Source organism: Anolis carolinensis, chromosome 1, assembly GCF_035594765.1.
Source record: "Anolis carolinensis isolate JA03-04 chromosome 1, rAnoCar3.1.pri, whole genome shotgun sequence".
In the NCBI taxonomy this organism is placed as follows: Eukaryota; Metazoa; Chordata; class Lepidosauria; order Squamata; family Dactyloidae; genus Anolis; species Anolis carolinensis.
Window position 1 is genome coordinate 332,792,306 of NC_085841.1, and position 18,117 is coordinate 332,810,422.

General features: G+C 38.2%; 1 protein-coding gene across 35 annotated transcripts in view; it reads left to right on the plus strand.

Annotated features, from left to right (window-relative positions):
• nrxn3 (neurexin 3) overlaps positions 1–18,117 on the plus strand; it is a 1,581,531-nt gene that overhangs the window by 391,618 nt on the left and 1,171,796 nt on the right. For all 35 annotated transcript variants that reach the window (XR_010002008.1, XR_010002009.1, XM_062967917.1 and 32 more), the window contains one exon: positions 13,193–13,494. Coding sequence is in view for 32 of the 35 variants with exons in the window: in XM_062967917.1 (XP_062823987.1) it covers positions 13,193–13,494 (302 nt within the window). In the remaining 3 variants the exon portion in view is untranslated. The remainder of the gene's footprint in view (positions 1–13,192; positions 13,495–18,117) is intronic.

The window sequence follows — 18,117 nt, forward strand, 5'->3', positions numbered from 1 at the left end:
TTTTTTCTGCCTAAGTGGAGTATCTTGCATTTGTCCCTGTTGAACTTCATTTTGTTAGTTTCGGCCCATCTCTCTAGTCTGTCAATTCTGCTCCTGTCTTCTGGAGTGTTAGCTATCCCTCCCAGTTTGGTGTTATCTGCAAACTTGATGATCGTGCCTTCTAACCCTTCGTCTAAGTCATTAATAAAGATGTTGAACAGAACTGGGCCCAGGACGGAGCCCTGTGGCACTCCACTCATGACTTCTTTTCAAGATGAAGACCGGTGAAAAGAGCCAAGGGGCCATGCAAGGGACCATTGGTTCTTTTCCCAATATCAGTGGAAGGAACTTTGGAGCCACACCTGGTCTACAGGTTACAGAGTACTCACCCCTATAGAGAGTACTTCCAAATATAATTCACCAAAGTTGCATCTTCAGAGATCAAGATAATCTTTATTGGTCCCAAGAGATTGGCTTTCTTTCCCCCCTATGTGACACCCATCAGTATCAAGCAAACAGGATTTTAATAATGGTCTCTTCATCCTGAAAAGTGTCTATTGAATCAATAGATAGCAGGCATACAGTAATAAATCATATCATGATATGAAAATAATTTTATTCCAGTTATAGAATGTCTCACTTTGGTCGAGCCAGCGGGATTCTGGTGATCTATCACCTTAAATCAACCATGCTGTATTGTGGCTATGTGAAAGGAGAAAGGCATTGGAATATCCCATGTACAAGGCCTGTGGGATAGAATAAATCATGTTATTATGGTACATATACAAACAGTATATTTGGACCATAGCAACAAATAAGAATTTTGGCATTTTATCATTTTTCTTGGTTAACAAACACATAAAATATGTATGATAAAATGGGAGTCATGGATTGGAGTGATGTAAGCACGTCACTCATATAAGCCAAGGCATGCAATTGTACATAGATTCAGCTTCTGCATATTTAAATAGGATCCCATATGGGGACTATTATATGCCATGGCACATAATTATTGCAAGATTGATACCAAACAAACATCAGGCTTCTAGGTTACAAAGACATGGTCCTGCAAAATTTCCAATTGCTTTTGCATTATATTTCTACAAGAAAAAACATCCCGTAAAGTGATTCAGGCCATTGAAAATTTTCCATGATAAACGTCCACCTTTTTTTTCAGGCCTCTTCCATACGGATCATACTTCATACAATGCTAATAGCATGGCATCCAGAGATCCTACAGAGGACATTAGAAGCAAGTAACAGAATGCCTTCCCTCTCCCTGATGCAGTCTGCTGTTAAATATAACATCTTCATAACAAGCATCTTCAGTTCTGCACCTTTTGTCAGTGCACCCATTATTTTCAATGAAATTGCTACAGTATAGCACAGTCGCTAATGTTACAAAACTAAGGACCAATTTAATGACCTAGCCTCATGAAATTACAATTAAGATTAGAGTGGAATGATAACATAATACATGTAACATGCATTTTAGTATGCTGGTTTTAACAATTATATAGATGTTCCTATGATACACTTTGATGACGAGACTCTGGTTGAAAATATTAATCCCAAATAGATACAGTTATGGACATCCCCAGAATCCCCACAGAGACGGGAGTAGAGGCTATCTGTGAATTCATTTGTGAATACAACTGGGTGTTTCTTTCTACAATGCAAATTAAGTTTCTCTTTTACTAAAAGACAGGTGAAGAGATTCCATTCCTTTGATTTGGGATTTCTTTCCATTTCACTACCCCTCTTCCTGATTCCATTACACTGGAGGGATATGATTGAGAAGAACAAGCTAAGAAGCACCACAGGAAACTTATTTCACAGCAGTAAGGAACCTTGGAAATTGGATCTGATTGTATCTCAACTATCTGTGCAGTGCTCTTTCCTCTGTCTCCAAAATGAATGTTTCCTTGTGCTACTGTTTACACCTTTAAGAAGGAATTGCAGGAATGGCTGTATATAATTTTGTCTGTGCATGGAATGCATTTCATTTTCCAGTTCTAGAGGCGTTTTTCTGCCAGCCCTATTTTTCTGCTACTTTTTAAAATCCAAAATGGCACTTCAGGTGCAGTTCAAAGACATAAATTTATTGAGAGTATTGGGCAGTTAATTTCAACAAAATATAGATCATAGCCTTGTTCAGCAGTTTGACTCCATACTGTAGATGGATAAAGCCATGGAGTTAAAATTATTGTCTGTGGTCTGGCATGCTTCCCCATATGAAATAAATTACCTTGATTCCACCCTCCAGGGAATCTCTCATGACAGGTTTTGTCTGCCTGCCTAGCCTAGGTTTAATTTTTTGAATTGAATATTTCTGTTGTCTTGTTGTTGTTCTGATGGCGGGCAGTGGTAAAGGTCAGCTTTCAGAAACAGGGCTGTCCATTGCTGATAAAGTGTTCTTGAGATTGGATTTAAAGTCCTTAAGCTTTTTCTCTGTAGACATGACTTCTCTTCTGTTGCAGAGGGAAAAAACAAAAACAAATGTACAGCTGGAACAATGCCTTATTGTATAAAGGGGGGACATATAGGAATATTAACACATATGAATATGCTCAGTGCTGTGCCTTGGGTAAACATGTCCATAGGTGTTATCAGCACACACATGTAATTATTGGGAACGATGCAGAAATATTCCATAGATTCCGATGTCATGTCAGTAACCACACTATTTATTTAAGGTACATCTATACTACATCCACTTCAGATAATGGCATCTCATGCAACCCATTAACAACAACTACAACAAAAAATATACAAAGCTTGAAATAAGCTACAGTAGAGTCTCACTTACCCAAGCTAAACGGGCCAGCAGAATCTTGGATAAGTGAATATCTTGGATAATAAGGAGGGATTAAGGAAAAGCCTATTAAACATCAAATTAGGTCATGATTTTACAACATCATGTTAGACAAAAAAATTGACACAAAAGTAGTTCAATATGCAGTAATGTTATGTTGTAATTACTATATTTATGAATTTAGCACCAAAATATCACAATATATTGAAAACATTGACTACAAAAATGCATTGGATAATCCAGAACCTTGGATAAGTGAGACTCTACTGTACTTATGAAACCTTGGTTCTTGCTATTAATATGAAACTGTGTAACAACATAATTTGAGTAATCAAAATAGAAGTAGTTAGCAGCCATTGAGTGTATTTCCCTACACATAAATAATGACATAAAATGGGAATTCACACATGGATGTCCATTGGATTATTTATTCATTCAGTTGTTCATTTGGTATTACAACATTGCCATTTAACACTGGGATTGCATAGCACAAGCAATGGTTGACTCTAATTTATTTATTTATTTGCGACATTTATATACCGCCCTTCTCACCCCGAAGGGGATGATGAAGCTTGATTGTCAATTCAGATCCTTTAGCTTTACATAAGAACTGTAGTTAATGTAGATGATATTTCTAGTACTTGTTTCTATCAGTCAACATAACTATTTTCATTTTTAACTTTCTTTAGAGGTGTGGTGTGATTATTGTCCTGTTAAGACATTTGCACTTAAAAATACCCCTATATCTTTGCTAAAGAACCCTTTGCATTACACCCAATACACCTTTCAAAACATACAGCAAGAAACTAAATTTTCAATTATTTCATTTTTCATTTGCAAAAATGAAAAATGCCATTTTTTTCATACAACAGAGAATACAGTAGAGTTCTTTGTATTGGTGCTCTAGGTCCAAAAATCAATGAAGTAAGAAAGGGTGTTACATATACCGAGAAGGAAACTTTACATGAAGACTGACAAGGTAGACAAGCACATACATGTATTCATACGTTTATAGCACCATTAGAGGTGGATGCAAAAAGGGCAGCCTGATATATTTTCTTTACGAAATGATTCTGAGATATTTTACTGGTTATGTTTATACAGATGGGAATCCTTAAAAAATCCAGATAGCTCAAATTCATTTATCTTCTCATAAGGAGAGCAATGAAATTGAATATAAGCGGAAGAACTGGTGCTCTTCCCTCTTTGCATAAAACCACTTCTCTCATTCTATAATTATATGGGCAAGACAGTAAGGAAAAAGTATGTAAAAATGTCTATGACATATGATTTAGGTTGCCGACTTCCTAAATTCATCATATGGAAGCCATTTTACAGTGTGATTTGCCTTTAAAGAGCCCTTTGCCTTTTTGTTTCCAGTGAACTTGTTTGGTTAACTTTACCCTCAGAATTAGATTTCATCAGAGGGTAACCGATAGCCACTGGGTATAGCCAGACATAATAGTTTTCCTTTTAACCCCGGCGTGCCATCACAGTTTTCATAACTTAGTCCAAACCTTCATTTGTGTAAACATCTTTCCATTTTCTCTGAGGAAGCCCACATGTGGGCAGCTTTTATGTCACAAACTTATGGAAGCTGTAACAAACACGTTTCTCAAACCTTACAGCTGACTTAGTTTCGATGAAGGGATGTATTATTCCAAAATGGATGTATTTAGCAATGGTAGTACAAGCGTCATTGTAAATCTTATAAAGCAGTACCTAATTTTAATCACACCATTAGTTGTGTTCATTTAAAGCTGATGACTCATATGTTTCTAATTCGGAAGCAATTAAGTCTTTTGTTTGACTGGGTCAGCGTCTTGTAAGGGTTTTCTCAGATCTGTGTTGTCGAAGACTTTCATGGCCGGGATCACAGGGTTGTTGTATGTTTTCTGGGCTGTATGGCCATGTTCCAGAAGTATTCTCTCCTGACGTTTCGCCCACATCTATGGCAGGTACCTCACAACCTCTGAGGATGCCTGCCATAGATGTGGGTGAAACGTCAGGAGAGAATACTTCTGGAACATGGCCATACAGCTCGGAAAACATACAACAACCCTTTTCTCAGATCATATCCTGAGATTGGGTATCTACTTGGAGCTGGTGATGGCCATGGTGCCCTCAGAGATGGCATGCTTGGCAAGCTTCCTGGGAAGCAGGCAGATGGCAGTTGGGTCTCACAAGAATTGCACATTGCTTTTGTGCTTGTGTGTGCTGTGCTATGTACACTCACAATACATGTACATGTGTGTTAATGAGTGAGAGCAGTCACCTGTTTTTTCTGTCCAAATGTGAGGATGTGTATATGTGTGTACCTTTGTATCTTTATATATTAATCCTGGTCCAGCTGTCCTAAAGTCAGAGAAAGCCTGAAATGTGTTTACCTGCTGCATGGCTGATGCAAGTACATGCCAACCTAAGTGGGCTATGTAGATGAGGCCCCTATCTCTTCTCCCTCTCTTCTTCTCTCTTTTAGTCTTTTCCATCATCCACATAAAATATGTGTATACTATATAATATATAAAGAGATGATGATTCTATGAAGTGACGTAAATTAAAACCAAGTTTTGAATGATATCTGAGATAAAGTATCTTGCAAGCACATTAAAAAAACTAAACAAAAACAGTAAAAATATCTTTTGCATATTTAAGGTGTACATCTGGAGCTATCTGCTGTAAGTCTTTGTGCCGCATTTCCCAACAAGTGTCTTTAGATGTACTGGATTACAGCTCTGCCATCCTTGGATGGCAAACCCAATAACTAAGCTTTTTAATGGATGATATAAGTTGTAATTTAACATATCTGAAAGGTGCCAGGTGGATCAAATGCTTCCTTAGCATTATTACTCTTGTTCTTCATTTAAGATATACTGTGTCCTGTATTGTTCATTAAATTGTTGGTTCAGAAGTAATGTACAATATAAACCAGATTTTGCGTAATCCCTTCCCAACATACCTATGATTCTATAAGGCAGACATGTGCTATATAAGATAATACTGACAGGAAGAAAAAGAAAATGCCATTTCTGCGCTAGTCTCTTGATGCCTTTTTGTTTTTGATCCTTGTCTAGAAGATCTATGGATTGTGTCTTCCTTTATGTTGGGCAATAAAAAGAACAGTGCTCACAAATAAATCACTTGTGACTTTGAGCCCTTGCTGCTGTGATGTGTACTTTATACCTTTTAAATCTGAAATTAGCTATTACTGTTTAATAACAAGGTTACTAAGTCATTGATAACTTTCTAAAAATCATCAGCTCACTGTGTCTACAAGTAAAACTGAGAGGCAGGTTAGAATGAGATAGAAAATGTCAGTTTTTATCAGTTGTGTTACCATTTATTGCATACTGTGAAGTGTGGTCAACTCCATAAATAAACAAGCAGTGCAGAAAAATACTTCTGTTTCTCAGACTGGAAGCCAGTTCTTCCGCCTAGGCCACATGCCTTCCTTTAGAAAACCAATTAATTGGGAGTCAGGATGAAGGCATCTGTCAGTTTCACTTTCTCTACATTCAAATATTTTAACCGCAATTTGTTGTAAATGTGAAATAATTCATGGATTCTAAAAAAGGAAATCACCTCAATCAATATTTTGGCTTTAATTTTGAACCTGCTGAATTTTCTAAAATCATCCCCATGTACAGTGATATAATAGGGATGTATGTTATGATAATAGGGATGCACATGTTATGATAGTCAGATTTGATATCTATTTATTTAAATCTCAAGGAATGGGTTCACATGGCACACTAGTTTGTTTGCCCTCATTCATTATTGGACTTCAGCTCTCAGAATTCCTGCCACTGTACAAGCTAGCTAGAGCTTCTGGAAATTGGAGGCCCACACATCTGGAGGACTACAAGTTTGACACCTTTGGTTTTGAAAGTCACTGAGAAATCCAGTAGAACTAACAGAAACACCCCTTCTCCTCTGTCCAGCTTTTTGGGTATGTCATTCATCAGGATAGGTTCTTATGGCACAGTCCTGAACATATTTACACAAAAGTAAGCCAAATTGCTTCTAGAAAAGTTTCTGAAGTATGTATCAAACTACAGACTTTGGTCACATGTCTGAAATATCCACAATCATGTATTGTCTGGTATATTTAACAAGCCTGAGATGTAATTATTTGTCTGAATTAATATTGAGATTCATACCCTAAAATTCATTTGAAGAATTGCATTGAATAACTCACTTAAATACAATTAAAATAGCCGACGTTGTGAGTCCTATTAATATAACTTTACTGAGCACACATTCACTTTGCCCTCTTTCCAGCTGTTTAAATGTATATGTAATGCTTCACAAATCTTTGGTCGTGGGGAAATAGCTCTGTTATAATGACTACATATGACATCTGACCTCAGACTTTTAGTCTTTCATCAGAACTACCTGCAGGTATATAGAGCATGTGTTTGAGTTGATTGTAACACATTTCCTTCCTTTGGATCAGAATCAACTAGGCCAGGAAATTAATGTAGCAGAGAGGAAAAAGGGAAAGCCATTAAGTCCTTGGCTTTCAGTGCCTCAGCTTTGTTGTCAGTCATTCTTCTGGTTCAGATAGCTGCAGTTTTTAAATATGTATTGCTTTAAAAATGTTTTTAGCCACCTTTAGACCTATTATTGGATGAAAGGTAGGATATCTATAAATAAACAACCATAACATGTTAATAGCAGCTCATGTACTAGTTGACAGTATGTTGGGTTACACAAAAGCATGTGCATACACTGATTATTTGCATATATTTGTATGTTGTATATAGTTTGCATGTAGTGCATATTTATAGTGTATAAATAAAATTATTCCTGATAAAAGAATATTGGAACAAACATTACTGCTCTTTCAGAGAGCAATGTGACTAAGCTTGGCTGTTTTGTACCATGGAGTAATTCATATACAGAGTTCTTCAGATATGAGCTTACTACATCATTACCAGTCCAGAGCAGAAATGCTCCAAACCAGCCTGGGAGGTGGCTACACACATGCTCTTGAACCATCTGCAGTGGCAGGTTGGAGTCCACATGGTTTATCTGGGCAGAAATCATGGTGAGTGCTGGACATCACCTCACTTTCTGTGTGACTGTCACTGTTCTCAGCCAGCTGCAGTTCTGTTTTAGCTCTTGGTCACTGTGGGCACCCCGTTTCCATCAGCAGAAGTGCCCTCATGACTATGAAGAAGGAGGGGCCAGATTTCCCCACCTTCATCCTGATCATGCTGGTACTTCTGAAGAGGTTAGAATGGAGTGCCAATGACAGCCATAGCTCGTATGTAGCTCTGTGGCCATATGGGAGTGGTGATTGTGGTGACATAGACGAGATCCATTTCCTTTTTCTTGCACTGATAATCATAGGGGGGAAATGATGGTAGCATTGTCCCATGTGGACAGCAGATCAGTCTGAATTGGATCTGATCCAGCTGTCCACAATGACTCAAAACTATGGGGTACTCCAAAGTTTCAGACTATGGAGTATCCTATGATTTTGCCTGAAGTGTAGCAAAGGCAGCTTAACCTAGCATAACCCACACTATTCACTGGAAGTGCAGAAACATTGTGAAGACAGCCAGTTCTCCACTGAGTGCAGGTTTAGTTCTCTTTAGCTCCCAGTGAAATTGTCAACACTTAAATAAAATACTAATTCTATCAATTTCAGTAGTACCTAAGTACAACTTACTCTGGATTCAGTCTATGAGACTGATGAATGTGTTCCTCTTCAGCAGATTCCACTGAAATTAAGAAAATCCTTTGGTTACTGTGACTGGTACCCACGACTACTGCCAAACAGTCCTTTCCTCACCTTTATCTTTTATTTTCCTATATCTTGGGTTCCATACTCCATTCTTTTAGCTTTATCCTATAATGTAGCATAGTCATCTTTGACTGTATGCTTTTTTAACTAATGGATTAAAACCAAGGAGAACTCCATCAAGATAACTGATATTTTGTTATTAGTCAATTTTAAAAAAAAACCCTAGTGGCTAAAGAACAATTTGTCAAAAGCAGTTAATTAGTTACATTAAGTTATCTGTTAGACGATTCCATAGACAATGTCGACTTCACAATAAAACTAACCCATGATAAATTTCCCTCCTTTGCATACTTTGTTAGATGATTAAATGAAGACCTGCCATTCTTCAGAGAGAAAAAACTCAGAGACTCTGTGTCTCAAAAAACAAAACAAAAAAAACAACAACTAAGATGCCTGCTAGTCATGGGCTGGCATCAGAAGATCTGAATTCGCCTCATTTTACTGCTCTGGTGAATTTGCCAGAGTAGATTCAGAATAACATTCCTCACTTTTCATTCATTTGCTACTCATCCATCCCCTAACTGTATGGCAAACATTGTACAAAAAAGGCAATGACAATTGTAAGTCAGAACCAGGAGTTCACAGTGGTAAACCTACATGTTTTAACATGGAAATGTGGAAGTTACAGATCCGTAGTATAAAGACAAGATGAATTTTAGTTTCGTCCAGTGTGTTGGTCTAGTGTAGGAAAAAGCAACTAATGGCCTAGCTTACCATCCTCTTATTTGGAGTTGTATCTTCTCCTCACATCATGGTTTGCAGTATTTCTCTATATACGTATATATACTCTAGAAATCCAAAAACCTGGGTTGAGTTAGCCACTTGTAAAGTGAATGCGATTTCCTGCTTCTTAGCGGGGGGTTGGACTAGATGGCCCATGAGGTCTCTTCCAACTCTACTATTCTATGATTCTATGATTCTATGAATACTGTACCTTAGCTCTTATCAAATGGGAATCATCCTCTCTGTGTGTAAAGTAGCAAAAGGCGAGAGCTTAGGCCATTCCAAGAGAACCTGAAAGAAACACTTTTTCTATTGTCTCTTGCTTATGACCTTTTTGAATATTTGGATGGGAAAATGTTGGCAGCCAGGGTTGGCTGGTCTCCTGAAACAGGACTGGTGCTTTCCCTTCTTTGCAGAGTGATTCTTGACATATCCACAGGGAATACCAAAATCCATAATTTTGACCCCAACCCAGCTCTTGACTTACGACTTCATCAGATGAAGGCGAAATCAGCGGCATGTGCCAGTTCACCTTCTGTTTCATGATGAAGCCCACTGGCTTACATCTCATGATGCACTGTGACTTCCAGCGGGGCTCCATTGTAAAGGAGAAGGCGAACCAGTACATGTAGGCATGGCAGCAACACTGGAGGCTTCCCATATTGCCTTGGATCAATAGAAGAAAGCCAGGCAGTGGATGCTCTCCCCCCCCCCCCCCACCCATGGGATGGGGATGTGGGTGAGTTGGGCAATGCAGGGTGTGCGGCGACAGGGTCCCCATACCCCTGAACAAGCACTACCAGACTTGCCATGATTTGTGGCAATTCTGGAAGCATGTATGAAGAGGGACTTATACATGAGGTCAACTTATACATGACTATACAGTACTACTTATGACCACTAGCTGGTGTAGCAATGATTCCTTCCTCATAATTTGCTCAATCACTTTAAATTCATTCCCAAAATAGGAAGTAATGTGTTACAAGTGCTGATATTATGTAAATGCATTACTTTTGACATAATGAAAGCAGAATTGAGTTGCTTCGCCTCCCACAATATAATTGCTGGCATTGCCATTAATTGTTTCAGTGTAAATGTTACATTTATTAGCTAATTATTCCTAAAGTCATAGTGGGAGAAGCATTCGAGAGGATTTGAGATAAGGTTTTATTTTGAAAGTATAATAGTGATGATGATGAAAAAGTAACATGTTAGTCATGCAATAATACAATGCCAATTAATATGGCACTGTAGCAAAAACGAATAACAACAACAAGTCATTTTTAAAATGAGCAAAGAGCAAATAATTGCATTTAAAAGTAATATTCCAAGTCGAGTTCCCTCCTGTGAAATTTGGCTATGCTTGGATTGAATTTCCATTTTAAGCCTGCCCTGTAATTTTTGTAAGTCCTTTCGAGGACTTCAAAATACCAGGTGGTTTGGGAGCCTCCTTGTAGAGTATCAGAGACAAGGGCAATCTTTTTAAGGTAAAGGTTTTAACAACTTTAAAAATCCTGCAACAAACCTGTACTTCTTGGGCAATATCCTGAGCTTATGATACTTTCAGGTTCTTTTTAGTGTGTGCATGTAAAAGTCTCCTGTCTATATATCAAATTGCTCTTGACTTTTTGTTTATCTCTTATCTCCCATTGTTCCAACCCTATCCCCACAGGATTACAATTCTGATAGATTGTACATGGGACTGAATTCTTTAGGAGTACAAATATCCCATACCTGTGGTCTAGTTTAGGCAACTATGATTTTGACTGTGTTTTTGGCCTGCAGCTCTTGTCAGCATACTCAATAGTGGGAGTTATGGAAGTTTATTTATTTATTTATTTCCGATATTTCTACCCCGCCCTTCTCCCCGAGGGGACTCAGGGTGGCTTACACAACTGGCAGGATCAGGTCTTCACCTTCTTTCTAAAACCCAGAAGGGATGGAGCCTGCCGGATGTCACTGGGGAGGGAGTTCCACAGCCGAGGAGCCACCACCGAGAAGGCCAGGGACAACTAGAAGGCCAGAGAAGCTCACTTTTGACCTAACAGGAGATTTTTTTATTTTGGTCACTACAAGTCCCTTATTCTGAACTTAGTAGAGGTGTGCAAAATGCCAAAAATGTATTTCATTTCAAAATACAAATTTAGTTTTCCCCCTGTTTTGTTTCATAAGTGTTTCTAAACTGTCTTGAGGGGTCTTTTTTGTTTCAAATTCTACATACTAAAATTTCATTAATATTTTCTTTTGTTAATCCGCCCATTTGTGCCAATGGGAACACTTCCAGAACTCATTTCTTTGTCATTGTATGGGCATCAGGATGAAACTTTACCACTGTAAAGCTCTTCATGTTTCAGAACATTTCACTCATCCACTGATTTTTGGGAAATTTTAAAAGTTTTTAAGAATAACATTTTAAAAAACTACAAGAGCATTTCCCTTGAATTTATCTACAATGACACAACATAACCAGGGCATAATTCCTCAAAAGTTTCAGAAAGATTCTCATATCCAGTGACCTTTAGGGGTTTATTTCAATTTCAGCACCTTGGCCAAGTCACTCTCTAAATGAATCCTTAGTAAACTAAGGGGACCGGGCTGTGGCGCAGCTGTTGAGCAGCTGCCTTAAATCACTCTGACCATGAGGTCATGAGTTCGAGGCCAGCCCGTGGCGGGGTGAGCACCCGTCAATTAAAAATAAAAAATAGCCCCTGCTCGTTGCTGACCTAGCAACCCGAAAGATAGTTGCATCTATCAAGTAGGAGATAAGGTACCACTTATAAAAAGTGGGGAGGCAAGATTAACTAATTTACGACCTGGAATGAGGAAGTGCCGTCAGTGTGGATGATGAAGCAGCTGCTCCCCCCTGTGGCCAGAATCGAACATCCCCTCAGAAGAACGTTAACTTGCCTCTGCGTGTGTCTCTCAGTCTCTGTTTGATGTGTTTATGGGCATTGAATGTTTGCCCTATGTGTGTTATAATGTGATCCGCCCTGAGTCCCCTTCGGGGTGAGAAGGGCGGAATATAAATACTGTAAATAAATAAAATAAACTGAACCCCACCCCAAAATGAATCCTAGTAAATGGAAAACCCACACACATACAAAGAAAACGATCTTAAAGAGTTCCTAAGCTGTGGCTGCAGTGCCTGACTGCTGGCTGGCTGGCTGGCTGGCTGTGACTGCTAGACTGCTAGGCTAAAAAGCTGGCAGCTGCATGCAAAAGCATTGGAGAACAGACCAAAAATGAGCACCCGATACCTTGATCAATCTCCCTCTCAGAATGAAGAGAGAGGGGGCTTCCGGATGGGTCGCTGCTGCTGCAATTTAGGAGAAAAGCTAGTCATATGAAAAATCAGGAGAAAAGCTAGTCATATGAAAATAAGTGACCTTCCAAAATTTTTGTAGATGTGTGTTTTGATTGGTCTGCATTTTTGGGGGGGGGGGGCGCTCTGGGTTTGTAAATTGCATCGTAAGTACAAATTTGCTGAAATACTTATGACCCATGTCTGAATTTTTGCACTGCTCTACTACTTAGGCTGAACTGGAGTGAAAATGGGTCACACATATGGGGAAAATTTATAGGTCAATGATAGGGTGAGTGCTCAGCATGCAAAAGGTTGCCTTCCATACTTCAAATTCTGGGTACAAATCTTTAGTCTGAATTAGATGGATATGTTGTTTTAAGACATCATCCTATGTAGCAGATCTTTCAGGGATTCAATTCTATAAACATTTCTGGCAAACTACAAAAGTCTTCACTGCTGCAATGGCAGCCATTGCACACAAGAAGAGTTTTTGAAAAATGTTATTGTTATATTTGATAGCATTGACCAACCTACTGTCTTTCTCTTTGTCCTTCTATAGCGAGAGAAGAGAATGTGGCCACCTTCCGTGGCTCTGAATACCTGTGCTACGACCTCTCCCAGAACCCAATTCAAAGCAGCAGTGATGAGATCACTCTCTCTTTCAAGACATGGCAACGCAATGGGCTTATCCTGCACACGGGCAAGTCGGCTGATTACGTCAACTTGGCTCTGAAAGATGGCGCAGTCTCGCTGATCATTAATCTGGGGTCCGGAGCCTTTGAGGCCATTGTGGAGCCAGTCAGTGGCAAATTTAATGACAACCAGTGGCACGACGTTAAAGTGACTCGCAACTTACGGCAGGTAATGGGGAAAGAGAGGGAAGGCTGGGAAGGCTCCTCTCTAGTGAATCACAACTGGGATCACTGGGTCGTTAGAGGGCAGTTTTTAGGCAAATAGGACCTTGGGTGGGAGTAGCAAAGCATTTGTACCCTAACCTTTTTCGGTATCTGGAAGGAAAACAAGTGCTCATTAATTTACTATAACCTAGCCACACTGCAATATCTTCATTCCCACTAAATAATTTTCTCTTTCCCCTCCCCAGTTTGATTTAACAATATGATTTTGTGACTTAACTTTACTTTCATCTCCCTTTTCTTTGCTCTTTCCCACTCCTTTTCTCTCTTTTTATTATTTCCTTAATTACATTTCAATCTTATCAGTAATATTCTTGTTGCATTTAATTACAGTAGGAATGGAGACTATTTTCTGCAGCCGCTTTATCTGCTCCCTTTTCTCTCCTTTATGTCCTGTTAATTGATTTAACCATTTCCATGATGTCATTACTCTAATTCTGTATGGGGTCCAATCCACTTGGATGTTCTCCTAATGCAAATCTCTAGCAGTGGATGGCATTTCAGCAAGTGATTTTTATGACAATCTGTGTGAGAGAACTTCCCAGTGGACTGAGCCAATACTAGTCTTTATTTCTACCTTCCCCTTCCTTTTTTTTCTTTTATGTGTGAGTTTCTTATTTTAACCTTTTGCTCCTGACACTTAACTAGACGTACTTCTTTCAGATCTCCTTATTTCTTTGCTTTGGTTTGCATTATGAGTCTACACTGCTGCTGCCCTTGTACTTTCCACTTTTCCCTGAGAGGACTTCAGAAAAAGAAAGGACATACTAGCCCAGGCCACCTTTAAAGATCCCCTTCCCTTCCTCTCACCTAATTTTTGAGTTTGTCTTTTCATAATTCCAATTCTTCCTTCTCTAAGCAGACAGCTCCATCAGGTGATACACTCACTTGGACAGTCAGCCTTGAAATATTGAAACCTTTCTCTCTTATGAAATATAAATATGAACTTTTAATAGGTAAGATAAATTTAAATACCCTGTTTCTGAAAGCTGGTGAAATATATCAAGTCACTTGGGTCCCTGTGCTGTATGACTGATGAGCTTTATAATATGTATGTAAACTACTTGGGGCCTTATTGATGGGTACAAATGGCTTGTAATCTGTGATTCTTTCAAATTAATACTTTATAGTTGCTTTTTAAAAAAATAATGCTAGAATCCAACCCATACTTGTTAAAATAAGCAAAATATAGCCTGTTTATTTGCTCAAATGAATGTTAACACCAATCATTTTATGCAACTTTACGGGCTGAAAAAAAGCTGCCTTTGGAGAATGCTTGTGCTAATAGAGAGTAATAATCCTCATGCCTAAGGACATTATTCACAGTTGGGGGGGGGGGGGCAGGAAAATCTTTTTTCCCATGGGCATTTCCTTGCATAATTAGGTTCAGTTTCCACAGCCTCCCAGTGTCAGCCATCCTTAAGCAAAATAAGCAATTAAATTCTCATTTCTTCTCAGAATGTTAGATTGGTAGGTTCTAAGGTGCAGCTATAACATTTTTGGTATCATTTGAGATACACTTGAATGATTCAGTCCTCCAAGTATGATACATATGATTATTTTACTTGAAGTTGTAAGCTGCCAGGTTCGAATCCCACCTGGGGAGAGTGCGGATGAGCTCCCTCTATCAGCTCCAGCTCCATGCGGGTACATGAGAGAAGCCTCCCACAAGGATGGTAAAAACATCAAAAAACATCCCCTGGGCAACGTCCTTGCAGACGGCCAATTCTCTCACTCCAGAAGTGACTCAAGTTGCTCCTGACACGAAAAAAACAAAACAAAAAACCAAAACTTGAAGTTGTATCCATGTGGTACATAGTTTTGAATGAATCGTTTGTAGAACTGATTTACTTTTAATTTTCTTATTGCAATGCATAATATGCACTTCAGTATTTAAAGAAAAAATAGTAGTGGATGCATAATTGCCTATGCAGTCCTACACACATACCTTTTTCCCACTTGGAGAGAGAGTTTCTGGACATTTAGGAATACTCATTCTGAATGCTAACAAACCTTCTAGCGACTGGGCCACATCCATTATAGACTTCAGCTATGGAACAAGAACAACATCTGTATAAGCAGAAGAAACAAAATAAATTCCCAAGTCTCTAGTATCCAGCCATCTTACTTATAACAGTGAAAGATAATAGGATTTAGATTGGGGTTCTTTACCTTTTTAGATGCCCTCTCCAAGTGTAGTGGCAGATACTCAACTTTAGCATGTTGTTAAATTAAATTTTACGATTTTAGGATTGTCTAAAATTACATTTTACAACATTCCACAATTTCAGTACCTGAGATAGATCACATGTGACCTAAGAGTTGAGTCTAACAACTGCCATAATTTCAAAGTATGGATGAGTATAAGCAATTTTTCAAGATATAAAACAACTGTAATGGGATACCAAATTAATATGACTGTAATTTATTGCATACATTCATAAGTGAAGTAAATGCTAGATTTCATTTAGAGGTCAGAACAAAATAAGGATAATCAGTTGTTGGTTTTTTTTACTTAGTTTTTGAATTCATTTGGACAGATAAGTTAGACCAGAACCATTAGGGCTTTATAGGTCAAGTCCAGCACTCTGAACTGGGCTGAGGGGCATATCGGCAGCTGATACATTTTGTCCAATAGAAGATTGTTTATAAGCATTTTTTTAGAGTGGACTAATTTATTAAACTTAAAAATACCAGATTCCCTATCTAATATGTTGTTTTACAAATGCAGATAGGAAGATACGGTGATTCCCAAACGGCTTTTTAATGTCTTCTATTATTTTCCTGCTATATATTAAAATAAATACTACTCATAACATTTCTCAGTTTTCCAGTACAGTACAATATTCTCTACCCCCCCCCCCCACACACACACATGATTTTTCATTTCAGCAAATCTGGTGTATTTGTGGGCAAGCAGTAGTGTCACACTCAATTCTGCTCAAAGTGACACAGGACTGCAAGGTTGCAACTGAAGGCAATGCTTTTTTAATTATTTTCCCTGGATCATATATAGATGCAGATTTAATTCCTCTTTCAGCTGATGGGCTAATGATGCCATTTCATTCAAATATTTTCAGCAGCCTAGCAAAGGACTGTCAGCTTCAAAATGCAATTTTAAAATATAACTTGTTTATTCATTTTTTGACATTTTCAGAATGGTTACTTTATGAAATCCTCTCTGCTTCATTGACCATTTTGTTTAATGAAGTATATTATTTTTCCTGGAATGGGTGAGAATCAGTCTTCAGTGACAAGTTGTGTCCCAAAAAATTTAATCTTCCTGGCATGTCAGAGATGCCTGTACAAAATGCAGGGACAGAGGACAACAGGCATTAGTGTTATGAGCGGAGATTATAACAGATCTTTCCAATTTTCTTATAAGGCAAAGATATTTCCACTTGATATCTACTTTGGTTTGGTTACAGGAACCCCATAGATAAAAACTTTCCATTATTTACAAGGCCATAGTAACATAGGGTTCTTTCAATAAAATGACAAATCAAGATGTACTTTTGAAAATTAAAAAATATCATGCCATGAATAGTTGAATCTGTGAATACAGAGTTCATGGATACAAAGGGCTGACTGTATATACATTCCAAAATAACATGTAACAGCACTCAGCAAACTATATCTCTTCAGACTTCAGGTGTGAGATCAATGTTGTTGCATGGAGACAAAATACCGAGCACATTGGAAACTAGCACACCAGGACCTTTGCGAACCAACATTCATCCTGCTCAGTGAATGAGATTTTTTTGTTTCTAAACCAATTAGGGATGATTGCAGTTGCCAAGATACTAACTTTGCCTAGCTACCATAGCATTATGAGATAACACATGGCTCTTTAAGATATTTCACCTACACCTTGAGGCTGAGATGCCATTTCCTTACATCATGTGCAAAATTTCTGTCTTTGTGTAAAGCCAGTGCCCTTTTCCTTTTCATAAAGTGAGCATGCATGCACACATGAACGTATAGACAAGACACCCATGGAATAGGCACTTTGGCTGCACATAAATAAATACCTGTCACAAAAATGTGCAGATTTCCTATGAGATGAAACTAATACTAGTTGTTGCTATCATCATCATCATCATCATCATCATCATCATCATCATCATCATCATCTCATATCCCACCTTTTCCCAGTTTGGTATTCAAGGTGGCTTACAACAGTTAAGACAAGCATAGATAAAAATTCACAGCATACAAATATTAAAAGGTAACTAGAGTATCAAAATATTAAAACCAGCTAAAAACATAAAACTCTAAACACCCAAAACATAAATGTTACAAGGGCCTTTTCCCCCTTTAAAAAAATCAATTAGCTTTATTTATATCCTGCATTTTCTCACAAAACTCAGTCCCAGGGTCCCTTGCTGATGTTTCATGCCAGCTCAGAGTAAACAGGTTTTTTTTTACCAGTGTTCTCATATACAGTGACAAATTATGACAGGATGTACAGTTGACCCTCCTTATGCATGGGTTTTGCACCCACAGATTCAACCCAACCACAGCTCAAAAATATTTTTGGGGAAAAAAAGTCAAAACAGCAATTGATTTT